The sequence below is a fragment of the Microcebus murinus genome, chromosome 10, assembly GCF_040939455.1.
Source record: "Microcebus murinus isolate Inina chromosome 10, M.murinus_Inina_mat1.0, whole genome shotgun sequence".
NCBI lineage: Eukaryota > Metazoa > Chordata > Mammalia > Primates > Cheirogaleidae > Microcebus > Microcebus murinus.
This window is the reverse complement of record NC_134113.1, coordinates 25,511,393-25,529,053: the sequence shown is the minus strand read 5'-3', so window position 1 is coordinate 25,529,053 and position 17,661 is coordinate 25,511,393. Positions and strand designations below refer to the sequence as shown.

Sequence of the window (17,661 nt, the reverse complement as noted above, 5' to 3'; positions counted from 1 at the left end):
AGTGGTCGTCGTCCTCGCCCACCACTCCGGCCTTCTCTCTCCTGTCCCGTGTTGTTTTGTTTTTTCTTTGTAGCAGGCAGGCATTTGACCCTCTTCCTAGCGGGTGGCTGGCCCAGAACACCACTGTTGTCTGAGAGCGGGCAGGGTTGCAACTTCCCAGAAGGAGACTGGCACAGGCCAGGCTGAAGTCACCGGAGGCAACCTCAGAGCTGCCACTGATGGGGGTTGTAATCATTTGGTTAGGATGAGACCAACGCTTACTCTTGCATGATTAGAAACGGGATGGTGGGGGCAAGGTTTGAAGGCACGTGTCTGAGTCCTTTGGGACTGTTAGAACGCAGTAACCAACAATTGGTGGCACATTTCTCACAGTTCTGGAGGCTGGGAAGTCCAAGGTCAAGACTCAGTGTCTGGCGAGAGTCCACCGTCTCACAGATGGCGCCTTCCTGCCGTGTCCGCAGGTGGTGAAGGGGCCAGGCAGCTCTCTGGGGCCCCTTTTAAAAGGGCACTAATCCCTCAAGCTGTCACAGCCCCGTCACCTCGTGAAAGGCCCCTCCTCTACATACCTTCAGCTTGGGGATTAGGATTTCAACTCATGAATTTAGGGGGACACACACACTCAGACATGGCATTGGCAAGAAGACGTGCCCCTGAGGACCTTCCCAGGTCCGGCAGCCCCATGCCCATGTCGGCGGGCCCTAAGTCACGTGTCCCGAGGGCTCCTGGGCGAGATGCTTGTTCCAAGTGCCACGTGGGTAATTTGGTTCATCATCACAGGAAACCCAGGAGGCAGTTACTGTTGTTGTTCACTTTGCAGGTGAGAAACCAAGCTCCAGAGAGGTCAACCAGCTAGTTAGTGATGGACTGGCAGGTCACCTAGCTGGTTTGTAGTGGGCTGGGATTAAAGCCAAGAGCTTGCCTGAGTCCACTGCTGGCAGCTTCCTCCTCACTCCGACAGAAATCCTGAGCATGGAGTCACCGGGGCTGAATGTTTCCAAATGAAGGCATACTGATACTGACAATAATCATAACAAGTTAATGTTATTACTGTTATTGTTATTGAGCCCTCCCAGCAGCCTGGCCCCATGCTCAGCCCTTGAACACATTATCTCACTTAATAATCTCCATCACAATGCTAGGAGGCAGCTACCATTATTATACCCATTTTAAAGTTGCAGTAATCCTAAGGGTCCCCATTTTCCATACTGTTTGTATTTTCATTTCTTAACACTCCCATCACGTGATTGGTTTACATTCCCTCATTAAGCCAGGCTCAAGAACACTAAATATTTGTGCATTTCACACCATCCCCAAGTCCCTCTGACTCCGTGAAGACCAAGGTGCCTTAGAATCTAAGCTGCACATGATGCTATTTGCAGAATACCCTTAGCTCGTCCCTGAATCCATTCCCTTGAGGATCCGTAGTAGGTAAAACTTTTTCTTTGTTCTTAGACAAAGTAAACTTGAAATTGCTTTTCAGTTCCCCAGTTCTGTGTTTTCTGAAATATTCCCTAGTTCTGTGTTTTCACATATGCACAAAGGCCCTACTTCCCCTATTAGTCTAATTCTGAAGTTTTGCTGCACTGGGAGAATGTTAACTGACAAAACGTTAAGTAATGGGCTGAAACGTGGAGTAATTAATGCAAGAATAATAATACAGGGTGGGGAGCTCAGTGTTTTAATGAGGGCTCCGAATCCGGCTGACTGAAGACGTTGGGAGCGGAGGGGAGATGGATGTTACTGTAATTAATGCTGCATATTAAAAAGTGACCTCTTCAGCGTGATCAATACAGGGACCTCGCAACCTTTCCTGTCACCTGGAACTTTGCTTCTGGGACTCTGTGGTCCCGCTAATAAAACAGATAATCACCATTCTGCCCTCATCTGCTGTGGAATCTTTCCAATTTTTTTTTTTTTGAAGATGAAATTAGAAATCACCATTTTTAGAATATTTATGTGTACATATATTTTACTCTGAGATACATTTATTCAATGCTTTCTCTATAATGAGGGTTTTAACTTTGTTTTTCTTTCCATTATCCCTGAAAAAACTGGATTATGGAGAGAAGATGAAAGCAGTATAATGCGACGCGGTGTTTGCTAATGTGCTGTCGGAGGTGTTGGTAGGCGTCGCCAGGGTTTGTGTCTTCTGTGAAGGGCTTTCCGATTGCAATTATCTAATAGACTCAGAAACCTGTTTGTATTCTCGCAGGCATTAAACATCGTCTTTGAAAAAATCCCAGAAAACGAGAGTGCGGATGTCTGTCGGAATATTTCAGTCAACGTTCTCGACTGTGATACCATAGGCCAAGCCAAAGAAAAGATTTTCCAAGCATTCTTAAGCAAAAACGGCTCTCCTTATGGACTTCAGCTCAATGAAATTGGTCTCGGTAAGGCAATGTTGGGAGCAAATTGTCCCAGTCCCCTGAGAATTGTCCCTCCCTTCCTCCCTGTCCTCAGCACCTTCTGTTTGGTGACGTATCTATGGCCAGGTTGTTCCCAAGGGCATGTCTAGGGGCCGAGAGATGGCTTTGCTCTCTTGTAAGCATCATGATTCTGGCCAGGCACAGTGGCTCACGCCTGTAATCCTAGCACTCTGGGTGGCCGAGGCGGGCGGATTGCTTGAGGTCAGGAGTTCGAAACCAGCCTGAACAAGAGCGAGACCCTGTCTCTACTAAAAATAGAAAGGAATTAATTGACCAACTAAAAATATATATACATGCATTTGAGCATTTTGGGATAAAAAAAAAAGAAAGAAAAATAAAAATATATATACATACAAAAAATTAGCCAGGCATGGTGGTGCATGCCTATAGTCCCAGCTACTCGGGAGGCTGAGGCAGGAGGATCGCTTGAGCCCAGGAGATTGAGGTTGCTGTGAGCTAGGCTGACGCCACGGCACTTACTCTAGCCTGGGCAACAAAGTGAGACTCTGTCTCAAACAACAACAGCAGCATCATGATCCCTCAAAGATGCCATTTTTAAAATACAATGTTTGTAAATCAGATTCATGAGATTGCTGACCCTGAGACCACACGGGATCACCTTGCATCTGGACGCACACAAAGGTGCAAACTCTGCGCCCTCTGTGTGTGTCGCGCCTCGCTTTGGCATTTGATTTGTTTGTTATGATACTGAGCGTGTCATCAGTGGGTGGCTCGGACTCTGGGTGTTAACTCCAGCCTGCTAGGAAGGTCATCTTCCTCTCTGCTAATCTCATCCTACGTTAAGTGTATGCTCCGTCCTCCCCCAGCACAAAGCAGCATCTGCTACAAATTCATTTTCGGGCTCTATCGGCACACGGCAGAGGAGAGCATCTGCCTGAGCCAACGGGGCTCCGCTCCACTCACGTGCTCATCAACATTTTAAAGTTGAGCTCCACGCAGCCCTCCCGGGAGACTGTCGTGGGGTTTTAAAGCAGATAATGGGACGGGAAAGAAGAGTAAAATTGCAGCAGTGACAGTGTGACAAGGTTCCGCTCCCCCTGCCCCCCCCCCCGGGTTGTACAGTTAGTTGTAGGCCTCGACTAAGCAGGCAATTAAAATCCTCCCACTCGGCCCTCCCAGTCAAACCTTCTGCTAAAAGGCCATTGAGAAAAGCCTGGGAGGTCTGAGTGAGGGCATGCGAATGTGCAGCCATGTCATGACCTGGCTTCAAAGAAGGCAGAGCCACAGGGCGCCTCTCTCTGCCTCTCTTCTGCTTCCTTCCATGGGATGGCTGCTGGGCAGCTTGAAGACCATTTTAGCTCATTTGGTTAGACACAGGATCAAAGGGGCGGCCCCAGCCAGAAAACCAGGACTGACCCCAGACCATCAACTTCCCTGCCCTGAGCATACATCTTGCAAACGTGGTTCTCACTCCAAAGGACACGGGCACTCCCAGCCCGACGACCACAGGGAGAACAGCCCCCACAGCCTCAGTCCTACCGCTGATGAGTCGGTGGTGGCATCCTCACCCTTTTTCTGGGTTTGTGCCAGTCAGGTGTCCCTTGCCTCCTAAAATAGGAAGGCAGGGAACAGGACAAGCAGGTGGCTTCACATTGTGGTCTGACAGTCTTTATGGACAGGGACACAGCCTGCAGCCATGTCAGGCTTCTGCCTGCCTGCGGATCTTCCCAACTACCTGCAAGCTGGTCTCGGGAAACTAAGGCAAAGCCTTAGAAAGCAACCATAAACTGTGCTGAAATCTAACTCCAGAAGCAGCTATGCTCAGAGCTCTTCTAGCAGAGGCTCGAAAACTCAGACGCCCAAATGGGGCAGAAAGGACATACATAAGGGATGTCTGCTGTCAAAAGTGGTGGGGGGACTTAGCTGGGAAAGGACTTGCCACCCAAGGGGGCAGTGCCGCTTAGCTGCAGCCGATGATCGCCATGCGGGCCGTAGGGTCAGTGTTACCAGATAGTCTGATATTTTTTTGAGAAGAGAAATGAGACATCCAAATTGTTATGTGCAATCTCCAATCTTTAAATGTTGGCACTGAGTTGACGTTAAAATAATAATTAATAAAACGCCATAGTTTAAAAAAAAATTTGTGGGCCACATTCTGGCCCCAGATACAAGTAAAAGCCTCAGGGTAAAAGCTTCAAGGAAAAGTAGTTTTAAACATCAGAGCCCTGGCCAGGTGCAATGGCTTACACCTTGTAGGCCCAGCTGCTTGGGAGGCTGCAGCGAGCTCGGATCGCACTGCTGCCCTCCAGCCTGGGCAACAGAGCAAGACCCTATCTCTTTGGAAAAAAAAAAAAAAAATCAGAGCCCTAAACACAAAACAAAACTCAGGCTACCAGTCTGATATTGCCACACCTTAAACAGAGATTCACCACTTTATTCAAGTTTTATTTATTGATAAATAACATTTGTGAAAGTAAGAGGGTAGCATTTAAAATTTCTCATAATTTTAAAAAAAATAAAATAAAACCCACACCTCTCCCTGCTTTTTTTCCCAGAGCTGCAAGTGGGCACACGACAGAAAGAACTTCTGGACATCGACAGCTCGTCTGTGATCCTGGAAGATGGAATAACCAAGCTGAACACCATCGGCCACTACGAGGTAGGAGCCAGGCGCGGCCGCCGTGCCGCCTCCTCAGCCCCGATCCTAACGGGACCAGAGCATCTGCGGCCCCGTGGAAACCTTTTAAGTAACGTGGGGCTCTTGCCCGCGTCCTGGAATAACCTGCAGACTCATTGTTTCGGTTTTCTTTGGTGCTTGTTCCGATGAGCCGTGGTGTGATGGTCACGGATTCCCCTCTCTGACGGCTGTGGTTTTCCTATCGCTCGAACACTCTCCGAGCTAAATTTTAGGTGGGAAGCTTTCTTTGCCTTTAGGGGATTCTCAGACCCCTCGAGAAATGTTCCTAGGAAAGCCAGAGAATAGTTACCATTTAGCTTCCACCGGGTGTCAAATGTGCTGGTGTTGCACAAGCCCCCTAAAAGTGCCAAGCCTCACCTCGGTCCACAGTGTCACCATCGACCTTGTAACCTTTTGTGTAGGGTCTTTTTTCTGAAGAAGTTCTAAATTTGCTGTTTGTTTGCAACATTCAGCGATACTTCCTTAGGCCCCTTGACCCACATGGGGGTTTTGTGCTGAGGTCAGTGAGAGACGCACACAGCTTCTCGGAGACCAGAGTGCCAGGGAAACCTGCGTGAGTGTAACTAGATGGGAGGCAGGGCAGGTTCCTGACCCCACCGGGGTGCTGGGAGTCACACGTTCAGCATCATTATCTGGGTCTTTGTTGAAGATTCGGTGTGTGCTAAGAGCTGGAGCTGCATGGATTGCAACAGAGACCAGGTTCCTGTCCTCATGGAGCCTGCAGCCCTGGGAAGAGGTGTGTGTGTGTGTGTGGAGAGACAAGGAAAGAGGCAACACCTTCCAGTGTCACAGTGCTGTGGCTTGGAGCATCCAGGAAGGCTTCCTGGAGGAGGTGATCACTGAGCTGGGGCCCAAAGAATGAGGACTCAGCCAGGGGGCCAGCGCAACTGCAGGGGAGAGTGTGTCCTTCCACAGAACAGCTTTTTAGATTGGCCAAAACTTGAGAATGCCCTGGCGGGTGTTGTGTGGAGCAGAGTGAGAGCCAGTAATAGCCAGTGCTATGGAGTAATAGCCAGTGCTATGGAGTAATAGCCAGTGCTATGGAGCACTTATTCCGTGCCGGGTGCTGTTTTCAGCATTTCCTTGTATTTTGGCTCGTTCTGCCCTACAGCAGTCCTGCGAGGTAGGTACCATCCTTAACTCCGCTTTCTGGATGGCTACACTGAGGCTCGGGGAGGTTTAGTAACAGCTGGTCAGTGGCGGAGCCAGGTTTGGATCCAGATAGTTGGTTGTGGAGTCCATGGCCGGATGAGCATGTGCTGCGGCCTCTTACAGAGAAGGGGGGTGGCGCGAGAAGGGGTGACGCGAGAAGGGGTGACGCGAGAAGGGTGACGCAGGTCCTGCAGGGCCTGGGCAGCCTCCTCAGGAGTTTGGATGCTACCACGAGAGCAGGGGAAGCCACTGGAAGGCCTTAATCAGGGGAGGTTTGTGTTTCCGAAGTGATCGTGGCTGTGCACGGGGCACGATGTAAGGGGTGCAAACCTGGTGATAGGGAGGCCGTGAGAAGCCGCTGAGGAATTTCAGGTGAGGAATGTGGCATCCGGAAGTGGCGCGGTGGCTCTGGAGATGGAGACGCACGGGTGGATTCGGAGTTGCCCCCGAGGCGGACGCTGCATGCCGTGTAGATGGGAGAGATGCTGGGGCAGGGGCAGGCTCGGCGATGGCACTCGGGTGGCTGCGCAGGTGCAGGATGCGGCTGCTTTTGCAGACCTGAAGAAGCCAGGAGGAGGCGGCGCTTCCCGGGACACTGGAGAGGAGGCGCCTCCTGTCTCCCACTGCTGGAAAGCCCCAGGGAGACAGGTCTGCACCAGGGAGGATTTTGGACTCTGCCAGGCTCTCCCTTCACCAGGAGGAAGCTGAGAATGTTCCAGCACAGAGCTTTCTGGACAATGGCTAGGGACAGGGCACACCATCCTGGGGCAGTTTGGAAGTGGTTGCTTTGGGTGACACCTGAATAGTTGCTGTCCCTGTGGCTTTGCTGGAGGGGACCTGGCAGAGAAAGCTGCAGTTTAACAACCCACTCCTGTGCTCACTCTCCTATAGCTCAGACTTGCCAATCGGGGAGTCATCTTGCCAAGAGCTGTCATTGTTAGCTTTTGGAGTTTGTGAAATCCCCGGGGAGCTTTCTTAAAAGCTTGTATTCCTGGGCTCAGGAACCCGGGGAGTTGGTGGCCGCACTTGGAGGAACTGCTGGGTGTGATGGAGGGAGGGGGAGGGCACAGTCGGAGATGCCACCCTGCTAGGTGGAAGTGCTTAGAGAGGAGCTTATCATGGCATCGGTTCAAGGTTCAGGGTTCCAGACTGCAGGCCATCTCCTTCTGTCCCCTCGTCTAGGTGGCAAGCTTGTTTTGGCAGGTTGGGAAGGGCCCGGCCTCAGACCTCCGTTGGTGCTCTTGGCTGGAGTGCGCGCCTTGCTCAGCTGTACCTGCCCTGCCAGGCCTCTCAGCACCCCGAGGCCATGGGTGGTGGGGTGGCCCCGAAGGAAGGGGAGAGGGTCAGTCACTGCCATTAATAGAGAAAGGCAGGACAAGCCACTCCAGTGGGGAAAACGAAGAACCACCACAGCTGTCTGCGAGGTGAGGGGAAGGCCTGTCGGGAGAGATAGAACATCACTCTTCACTGGAGACATCGGCCGTGCTAGACACCTATCTGCTTAAGGATGATAATGAAATTAATCCGGCCTGTAGTCACTTCCCGTCCAAATGATTTATTGGCCTCATACCCCAGCGTTGCTGCATGGTGGTAATAAATGACAAGACGAGGACAGGAGGGCTTAAAGGATTCTCCTTATGTTTAGAAGCTAAGCCACAAGGCAAATAAACGCAGAGAGCTTGAAGGAAACCGGGAGGTCATCAGGCCCAGTGCTCTCTGGGCCTGGACCATCTCAAAAGCTCTGGTTTTTAAAGATTGCTCAGAGAAAAGCATCCGCCACCACCCTCAGCCACCTAAATCTATACTTGATTTAGCTGCGCCTCCACAGATTCAAAATTTGGGGTAATTTGACAGGGCTGGGCTGAAGTTTGCTTTGCCCTTTCGTTTAAAGACACATTTTCTCCTGGAGCACTTGCATTTCCCTCCAAAGAGACAAGATGCTAATTATCACTCTTATTCATTTACTAAAGCACCCTAGTTTGAGTCACTGTATGTGCTTGAAAGCAAAAAAATATTTCATTTAAAAATAGGGTCTAATTCAGAGTTTTAAGTGAATCAGACTCACCTCCCTCCAATTAGTCCAAATTAGTTAGAGTTTAAAGTTAATCTGCAGTGACGGCCAGTTCCTCCTCCTATCCAAACAAAGTCCCTGCTGCTGGAGTGTGGGCCTGCTTCCTCTCACCGTGGTCTGTCCTTGGGGAACACGGAGTGCGGCTGGGCTCCTGGATGCTGCGCTCTGTTTATTGGAAGAGCAGGTTTCTAGGGGGGATCTGAGGGCACAGCAAACACACGGCGTCTCAGGGATTAGATGCGGGCCCGGCACCGCACACTGCCAGTGAGGCCCTCTTGTCACCTATTGGCTGGGGTCCTTGCCAAGCCGAGCATGGTGGCAATTGCTTTTCATGATGGTAATAATGGCAGACAGTGCCCAGCACTGCTCACAGGCACTAGGTCAATTAATGTCCACGACAACCCTACGAGGCAGGAGGGCGGGTTTCTGCTCCAGTCTCAGTCTGTCCTATGCAGACAAGGGGCTAAGCATGCCACTGTCTTCACAAACACATTAAGCCAGAGGAGCTTTTCACCCCTCTAATTAAACCCTCCCCCAGTGCTGCCTTAACTGGCTGTCGCTCTGTGTGCATTTACTATGAAGGGGACACGGGGCGTGTGTTCTGGAGCCAGCGGGATCGGGAGTCTTTGTGTCCAGGGGCTGGGGGCATGCTTGCCCCATGTGGCTGTGGCGGGATGGTGTCTCTGGGATCCAGGCTTTCTCCCTCTCACCTGCACCCCTGTGACCTTTTGCTGGACCACGTTATGGTTCCCGCCACACCCTGCTGTGAAGTGGTGTTGACTGTGCAGGACAGGTGTTTTGTTGGGCAGGAAATTTTCTCTATGGATCACACCTCTTGTTGGGCTGCAGAGCTCTGAGAGGCGGAGAAGACGTTTAACCACCACGTTGCATGAAGAGTGTTGCTTGTAACAGATGTGTGCTAATGCAGAGATGGCCACTAACACCAAATTTGCCATTCAAAAGACACTTAAATCTCATAGGGACATCCCAAAAGGTCTGTTGGGTAAGGTCAGTTCTGGTCAGGTGTGTCACCTGCGACACTAAAATAAAGGGACTGGACTATCTCTAACAGTCTCTTGCAGTGCATCGATCTTTAGAAACTCATTTATTTAATAAACACACGTGGTGCTGCTTGTGTTACCAGGCACTGTTCTAGGGCCTTTCACCCATAGCAGCTCCTTCCGTCCTCTTTACGGCTCCAGGAGGTGAATACTATCACTTCTCCCCATTCTGAGGCCCAGAGGGGCTAAGAAACTTGGCCAAGGTCACACCACTCCTCTCACTGATGCCCCAAGGCTGAAAGCAGATGAAAAAAGAACCACTAGAGAGACTGTGGCTGTGCTCAAGGCCCGATTTATGAGAAATCCTGGTAGTTAACATTTTCTGGTGTCAAAATTCAAAAGGGTAACTTGAAAATCTTGCGATAAATCTCGTGCCCCTGAATTTATCAAAATGATTCCCTCCTTGTAATTTTACTTTAACCTTGTTTCTAGCCAGCAGTCCGTGAAGATGACAGTTCCCTTCTTCAGAAAGGAGGCCCCTCCCAGGCGTCCAAGCTCCGACACCTCCAGCCCAGCACAGGTCCCCAGTTTCACACACTCCTGGAGGCCTGGCTCCCTCAGGACGGAGACTAGCTCAGGGTTCGCTCTAATAGTCCACAGAGGGAGTTAATTTCAAGTAAACAAGACGGAAGCAGGAGCCCTATGGGCATTTGCTCTAGTTTCGAGAATCCCCTAAGCCTGCCCTGGGTTTGAAGCGCCTGTTGAGAATGTTCTGAGAGCCCCTTCCTAATGCTCTGGTGAGCCCCAGCCCCCTTTGCTGAAGGACTGAGCAAGGTTATCCTTCAGGCCCTGAGGAAAAGATTTCTTTTTCATCTGTTTCCAGCCTTGGGGCATCAGACAATACTGGCGGGTGGCTGCCTGGACAAGGCTAGTGGAATAGAGTTCTGTTTCCACATTACACCGTTTTAGCAGAAAAGGCAGTTTCAGGAATGAGACACATCAGGGAAGGTTTCCATGTGGTGATTCATTTTTTTTTATTGTGTTTTCAGATTTTTTTTTTCCTTTAAACAAAGAAAAGGTGTCATGATACTCAGAGATATTTATGATTTTCTGTAAAATTCCAGCATTTCTCCTAGGTTGAGCCATATAAAATTGCCAATAGTTGACCATTTTTACCTATAAAAATGGCAGCTTCAGTAAGGTTAAACATAAGTTCAACCTTATTTATTTATTTTTTTTAGGAAATCTATTTTTATGGAATTATCCCCAAGTTATGCTGTACAGATAGTATCTTACCATAAAGAACTCTCACCTTTGCTTGCAAGAGGTTTGGAGCATGGGTAGCCCCTGTATATGTGAGGAGTGACTTTACCTTATTGACATGGGTCCGTTTCTCCCTGAGTGGTCAGAGCTTCTCATTCTGATGATGAGAAACTCTTCAGTCACCTGTGCCACCTCCTACATGGGCTGGCCATCATTGGGGAGGAATCGCCTGTTGTCACGTTGAATCCTGGAACACCGTGAGACTGGAAGGAATTTAATTTGAAATTGCCGTGCGTACCGGTTCTGCTCTGGGCTGGAGAAACATTCCTGCCGGAGATCCATCTAGTGGCATTAATCTTTCTTTGATTTAATTTGGTTTTCATCCCTAAAGTAGGGGCCCAGAGGACGCTCCCTGCCTCACAGGAGTAGGGGACGATTAATGAGTCACTTTTAGAAAAGCATTTGGAGCTCCTCAGGTGGAACAAACAGAATCAACTTTTTAACACTTTGGATTCCATGGCACTTTTCAAAAAGTCAGCAGCAGCTGACTTGTGCAAAACAGAAAACAGAAACCTTTTCCTCCCACAAACATCTGTAAATAAACTATTTTTCTGTCTTTTATAACAGTGTTAAAGTGTCACATGTGGGAAATGTTCTAGCCCTAGAGCAGCTGTGAAAGTTAGAAATACACTCACACACACACACACACACCCCTCATCCACTAATAAAATGCTTTTAAACTTGCTCTCAGGAGATAATTTCAGAGTAAAATTTCCTTGGTACAAGCTGCGTCTGCGCTATCTTAATGCCTGAGCATGGTGCCAGCAATGAGTCTGTGCCAGCTCTTGAAAAGACATTTGAACTTTTGGCAGTGCTTCTTATCGGAAGGCCCATCCATGGTGTTTGTGATTATAGAGTAAGGGTGCTCACTTTTGGCAAAACAAAGCGTCTGACAGTAGCGGAGTATTGGCTCAACACTCCACGGGATCCATTTGGGATTCATTCTTTGACAATTACCCAGAATGAATCACCAGCTTCCTTTTATAAAAAGATATTTATTGGCTTAGAAACAGAGCATATCGAGCCCTTCATGGGGAGGAATTTTGTAACTATGTTCAAACCTTCTCATAAACTCGGTGTCTGAGTATTGCTAAGGGGGTGCCTGCACAGAGCATTTACTTTAATTGCATCAAATATGGAGGAGAATTGGAAAACCAGCCAGAAAACAATGAATGGCTCAAGGGGGAAAGGAGAGGACGGGTTAGGTAATAACGGCAGAGCTCAGTAAGAGTTAAGAATCCTCGCTGGAGACACTTTGCAGAGGCCTCATGGCCCCAGCCACCCCTCCCCCGCGAGATGTCATGACCACCAGCAGTTGGAGGCTTCTGGCCTACACTTACTGGCTGGGTGGACACAGCTGGCTGGACAGCTGTGTTTGGGGGCCACTTGAGGACTGGCCCTTGCTCTATGTTGTTCCTTCTGGATGCAACCCGAAGGGAGCTTAGGTTTTAATCCTTTGGTGCTTGCTAGGCAGGCTTATACATTCTGATAACCAATGTGCAGCAGGCTGGAAGAGAAATTCTAGGTTTCTTAGGTTTTCGAAACTGGGGAAGACCAGGTCCAAACTAATATTAGAATTCAGGACAGCAAAATCTCCTAGCTGATAAGGTTCAGAAATGACAGTGTTAATCCTCTAGCCACAAGTTGAGGATGGAGGTGGGGGTTTGTGTATCTCTGATTTGCCTCTTTAGTCTTACAACTTTGTGGACCAGACCCTCCCAGAGAACGATTTACTCTTCCCTGGGAGCCAGGCCTGCCTTCTGCATCTTAGCCTCTATGTCCCCCTCTGCCTGAAGGGCACTTCTTTACCTGGTTATTGGCCAGGTCCCATCAGGGTGTGTGGGACAAGGGCACTGCAGGACCAGGACCTGGGCTCCCAACTCCCAAAGGCCTCAGGTGAGAACTCTTGACTTTAACGCCAAAAGAGGCTCTGTATACATAGGCATTGCATCACCGTGTCAGTGTTTGTTTATAAAATGCATACATTTAAAATATGTGGCAATTTTTAACAGCTCTATTGAGAGATAATTTATATACCATAAAGCCCACCTGTTTAAAATGTACAATTCAGTGGTTTGGGGTATATAGAATTGCACGGCCATTGCCACAATCTAATTTGAGAACCTTTTAATCACCCCTGACACCTTGTCCTCATTAGCAGTCACTTGTTATTTCCTCCACCTCTGCTTTAGGCAACTAATACCCCACATGTTCTGTCTGTATGAATTTGCCTTTTCTCGGCATTTCATATAAATGAGGTTGTATAATATGTGGTCTTTTGTGACTGGCTTCTTTCACTTGCCATAATGTTTTTGAAGTTCATCCATGCTGTACCACGTATTAATTCTTTCCTTTTATTATATGGCTATTTGTAGTATATTCATACTAATACATAGTAATAGCCGTACACTTAGTATCAGCAAAAGTTAAGCACTTTCTTGTATGTTATACTTAAATTTCAAAGTTTTTATTAAAATGTATCTGCAATTTTTATGACTTTATAAGCTTTTAAAAAAATATTACAAGTTGAGTATCCCTTTTCCAAAAGGCTTGGAACCAGAAGTATTTCAGATTTTGGATTTTGGAATGTTTGCATATATATAATGAGATATCTTGGGGAGTGGACCCAAGTCTAAACACAAAATTCATTTAGGTTTCATGTATACCTTATAGCCTTAAGATAATTTTATATAATAGTTTTAATTTTGTGCATGAAACAAAGTTTTGACTGGGTTCTGACAGTGACCTATCATATGAGGTCATAGGTATAGAATCTTCCACTTGTGGCATCACGTCAGCACTCAAAATTTCAGAATTTGAAGTGTTTCAGATTTCATATTTTCACAGTAGGAATGCTCAACCTGTATATGCCTACAGAAAAGAGAAGAAAATGTAAGTGCACTGCTAGAGGAGTTATCAAGTGCACACATCCTGTAACTACCACCCAGGTCAGGAAATGGAAGCCTCCTCCTGGCCCTGGCCCTTCCTGATCACTTCTCTAAATACCTGACGTAGAAATATTGTATTCGACTCTCTGGGTTTTATTAGCTCTATGTAAATGGAATCATTCAGTATGCCTTCTTTTGTGTCAGGCTTCTTTTGCTCAATATCAGGATTGTAGGATTCACCCAGTAGTTTGATAATTTTCATTATTTTATAATCTGTTGAATGAATATGCTTTAAATTATTCTAATGTTGATGGATATTTTGGTTTTTCAAGTATGGGGCAATTACACATAGTTTGCTATCAGGACTTGTAGTTATTTCTATTGAGTATAGACCTAGATATGAAAATGCTGTGTCAGAGGATAGACACCAGCTTTATATACCACAATTTAAAAAAAATTTTTTTTTTTTTTGAGACAGAGTCTCACTCTCTTGCCTGGGTTAGAGTGCCATGGCATCAGCCTAGCTCACTGCAACCTCAAACTCCTGGGCTCAAGCAATCTTCCTGCCTCAGCCTCCTGAGTACCTGGGACTACAGACATGCACCACCATGCCCAGCTAATTTTTTCTCTATATATTTTTGGTTGGCCAATTAATTCGTTTCTATTTTTAGTAGAGACAGGGTTTCACTCTTGCTCAGGCTGGTTTCAAACTCCTGACCTAGAGCAATCTGCCCACCTCGGCCTCCCAGAGTGCTAGGATTATAGGTGTGAGCCACCGCACCTGGCCAATACCACAATTTTTGAAAACCTATTTCAACATTTCTTCATTTCTTAATACAATAGTGTCATAGCCAATTAGGGCTGATGTAAGAGAGTATTATCAACTGGCTGGCTTAAACAACAAACATTTATTTTTCAGGGTTCTGGAGGCTAGAAGTCCAGGGTCAGGGCCAAGTACTGGTAGTTCAGTATCTGGTGAGGACCCTCTCTCCCTGGTTTGCAGAGTGCCATCTCCTTGTTTCCTCACATGGTAGAAAGCTGAGAGAACCAATAAGCTCTAGTGTCTCTTCTTAGAAGGGCATTGTTCCAATCAGGAGCGTTCTACCCTCACAACCTAATCACTGCCCAAAGGCCCCGCTTCCTAATACCAGCACATTGGGATTAAGATTTCAATTTGCTAATTTGGAGAGGATGCAAACGTTCAGTACATAACTAATAGGAACCTCAAAAAAATGAAACTGGCCCAGGCTTCCCTTGACCTCTGAGAGGCTGGGGCCTGTCCTAACATGGCTTAGTCTTCCCAGCACAGTGCCCAGAATGTAGTAATTCTTGATAAATATTTGATTTAATAAGCAACAGCATATAAAATCCATCCAGCCATCTAATTCCTGGGTGAAGTTGAGAAATACATTAAATTTTGAAAACTCATATATTTTTTATCTTTGGTTTCAGATATCAAATGGATCCACTATAAAAGTCTTTAAGAAGATAGCAAATTTTACTTCAGGTAACCAATATAATATTGTTAACCTTTTGTTCTCACCCAGCTTTATGAAGTATTGCTATTTGCCTCTCTCAGATGTACTGCCACAAAGGTGAGATAGAGTTGTTGCAGTGTAATTCTCTGAAAGCTGAGAAAAGCCATTCTGATGTGTTTCTGGTTCTAAGAATGTGAGCCTGGCCAGGAGAGGAAACTGTAAATGGTGGTTGGCCCAGGCTGCCTAACACTGAGGAAGTGGCTGCCTCTTAGCAGCCCTAGCCTCAGGGCAGAATCTCAGCCTTACAGCTTTTTTCCATCTCCTTGGTAGGATGGGGCTAACAGAGGAGAATCCCCTGGCAGACAGAGAGGGAAGGTTGCAGATAATCACACAGCCCCACAAGGACTGAACAACCAGACAATCCACTTAGAAAGTCCATTTGTGAAATTCCCAGAAAGTGAAGAGACAAACTAAAGAGGGAGCTTTTATGGGAAAGTCAGTAGGCCAGTCTCGAAAGACACCTTCTAGCTCCCCCCCCATAGCCTCAGGGTGGGAGGACACTGTGTGAGAGGAGGCCCAGAACCTTTATGAGGGCTGAGAACTGATTGTCTTGACTGGGATACAATGTCTCTGGAGATAAACCTGGAATAAGACCTAGGGTTTTAAAATCCCTCTCAACCAGCCAGATGTAGGGCTTCCTTCGTTATTCACTACTAGAAAGAGCAGGGTAGGCCCCAGCATCTGGGCAGTCCAAGCAGGTAGTACGGGGCTCCTGGTTATAGAAGTGGGACAAGTTGGTAGGCTGTAGGACACCCCTTTGGGGAAACCCCCACCTTCCATCACTACATGTGGCTCTAGTGGAGACATCTTGCAGAGGGTGGCTATCACTCTGACATAAGGAGGATGTTCTGGTGTTGAAAAAAGTGAAAAAGCTGTGTTTTTTAGGCTTTAAAGATTAGGCCTTTTTTTTTTTTTTTTGAGACAGAGTCTCACTTTTGTTGTCCAGGCTAGAGTGAGTGCCGTGGCGTCAGCCTAGCTCACAGCAACCTCAAACTCCTGGGCTCAAGCGATCCTTCTGCCTCAGCATCCCGAGTAGCTGGGACTACAGGCATGTGCCACCATGCCCGGCTAATTTTTTTTTTTTATATATATATCAGTTGGCCAATTAATTTCTTTCTGATTATAGTAGAGACGGGGTCTCGCTCTTGCTCAGGCTGGTTTTGAACTCCTGACCTTGAGCAATCCGCCCGCCTCGGCCTCCCAAGAGCTAGGATTACAGGCGTGAGCCACAGTGCCCGGCCAAGATTAGGCCTTTTGAAGAGCCTGTTATTTGGGCTAACAATCTGTTCATTTAGGTTCAGCCTAAATATCCCTCCCACAAAGAAAATTCCCAGACTAGATTCAGCCTCTTGTTAGATACTTGCTTAGTATATTATTCTCCTTTACAATCCTTATCACAACTGTAATTAATTAGTTGTATAATAAGTAGTTTGATGTCTCACTGGCTAGCATATAAATTCCATCAGGGCAGGAACTAAGCCTATCTTACTCACTGCTGTGGGCCTGGTGGCCCCTGCCTGGCACATACATTGATGCTCCAGGTACCTATGTTAAATGAATCTGGCATGATTTCTCCTACCCGTCCCCAGCCAACAGATCACGCGGCCTCTGTTTTAACACTTCCAGGGGCAGGGAACCTGCTTCCCACTCCAATCCCTAGCCCATCCCATCTTCACACTGTTAAGATGCAGCAGGGGGAAAAATGTAGCTGTGAAGAGCCCAAGTAACCTCCTCCTCGGTTTATGCACAAATGGGGCTTTTTATGAGAAGGCCAATTAGCCTGTGGTTGTTTTTTTAATGGACTGTCTTCTCTCCCTCTTTCTCTGGGGTTCAGACGTGGAATACTCTGACGACCACTGCCATTTGGTGAGTTCAGGCTTTCTTGCGCTCACCGCTGAATTGCATGCCTTCTGTAGCATGAATGGTCTCCTTGGGTAACGCTTCTACTCTGTCTTCCCTTTAGATTTTACCAGATTCGGAAGCATTCCAAGATGTGCAAGGAAAGAGACATCGAGGGAAGCACAAGTTCAAAGTAAAAGAAATGTATCTGACAAAGCTGCTGTCGACCAAGGTACATTTACTGTTCTGGGAGCGCTTTTACGGCTATCTTGGGGGTGTATGATGTGTTTGACTTAATTTCCACTGAAGTGTGAAAATGTTACAAATCCCTTGTGCCTTCTAGCAAAGCAAAATGAAAGTTTAAATTGTAAACACTTCCTACCCCCTTTCTCCTGTTTTGTTTTTATAAACTGCAAAGATAACAGCACTTTACAAAATTTCTACTGTAGCATCTTCAATCAGGGATTTAATACTGCTCCAAGTCCCTTTACCCACCATTTCACTAGGTTATTTTTTAGGTTGACTGCGTAATTATTCCTTTTTGTTTACTGGTTATTATAGATGAGCAATAAAACTCCCTCTTTGAAATGCAAATAAAATGAAGGGGATGGGGAGGGTCAGTGACTGTAAACCTAGTAAATCTTACTGATTTTTTTTTTTTTTCATTTTAGAATTAAGAATTTTGCTCACATAAAAGTGTCAGATGTGAAAGCCAGTAGAATACCAAATCGGGAGCAAATTTTACTTTATCTGGCTTTTAGTGG

General features: G+C 47.1%; 1 protein-coding gene across 1 annotated transcript in view; it reads left to right on the top strand.

Annotated features, from left to right (window-relative positions):
* Positions 1–17,661, top strand: part of PLXNC1 (plexin C1) — a 144,453-nt gene that overhangs the window by 118,334 nt on the left and 8,458 nt on the right. Inside the window, exons 22-26 of the mRNA XM_012775273.3 lie at positions 2,213–2,390; positions 4,943–5,046; positions 14,973–15,027; positions 16,893–16,924; positions 17,022–17,129. Coding sequence (XP_012630727.2) covers positions 2,213–2,390; positions 4,943–5,046; positions 14,973–15,027; positions 16,893–16,924; positions 17,022–17,129 — 477 coding nt within the window. The remainder of the gene's footprint in view (positions 1–2,212; positions 2,391–4,942; positions 5,047–14,972; positions 15,028–16,892; positions 16,925–17,021; positions 17,130–17,661) is intronic.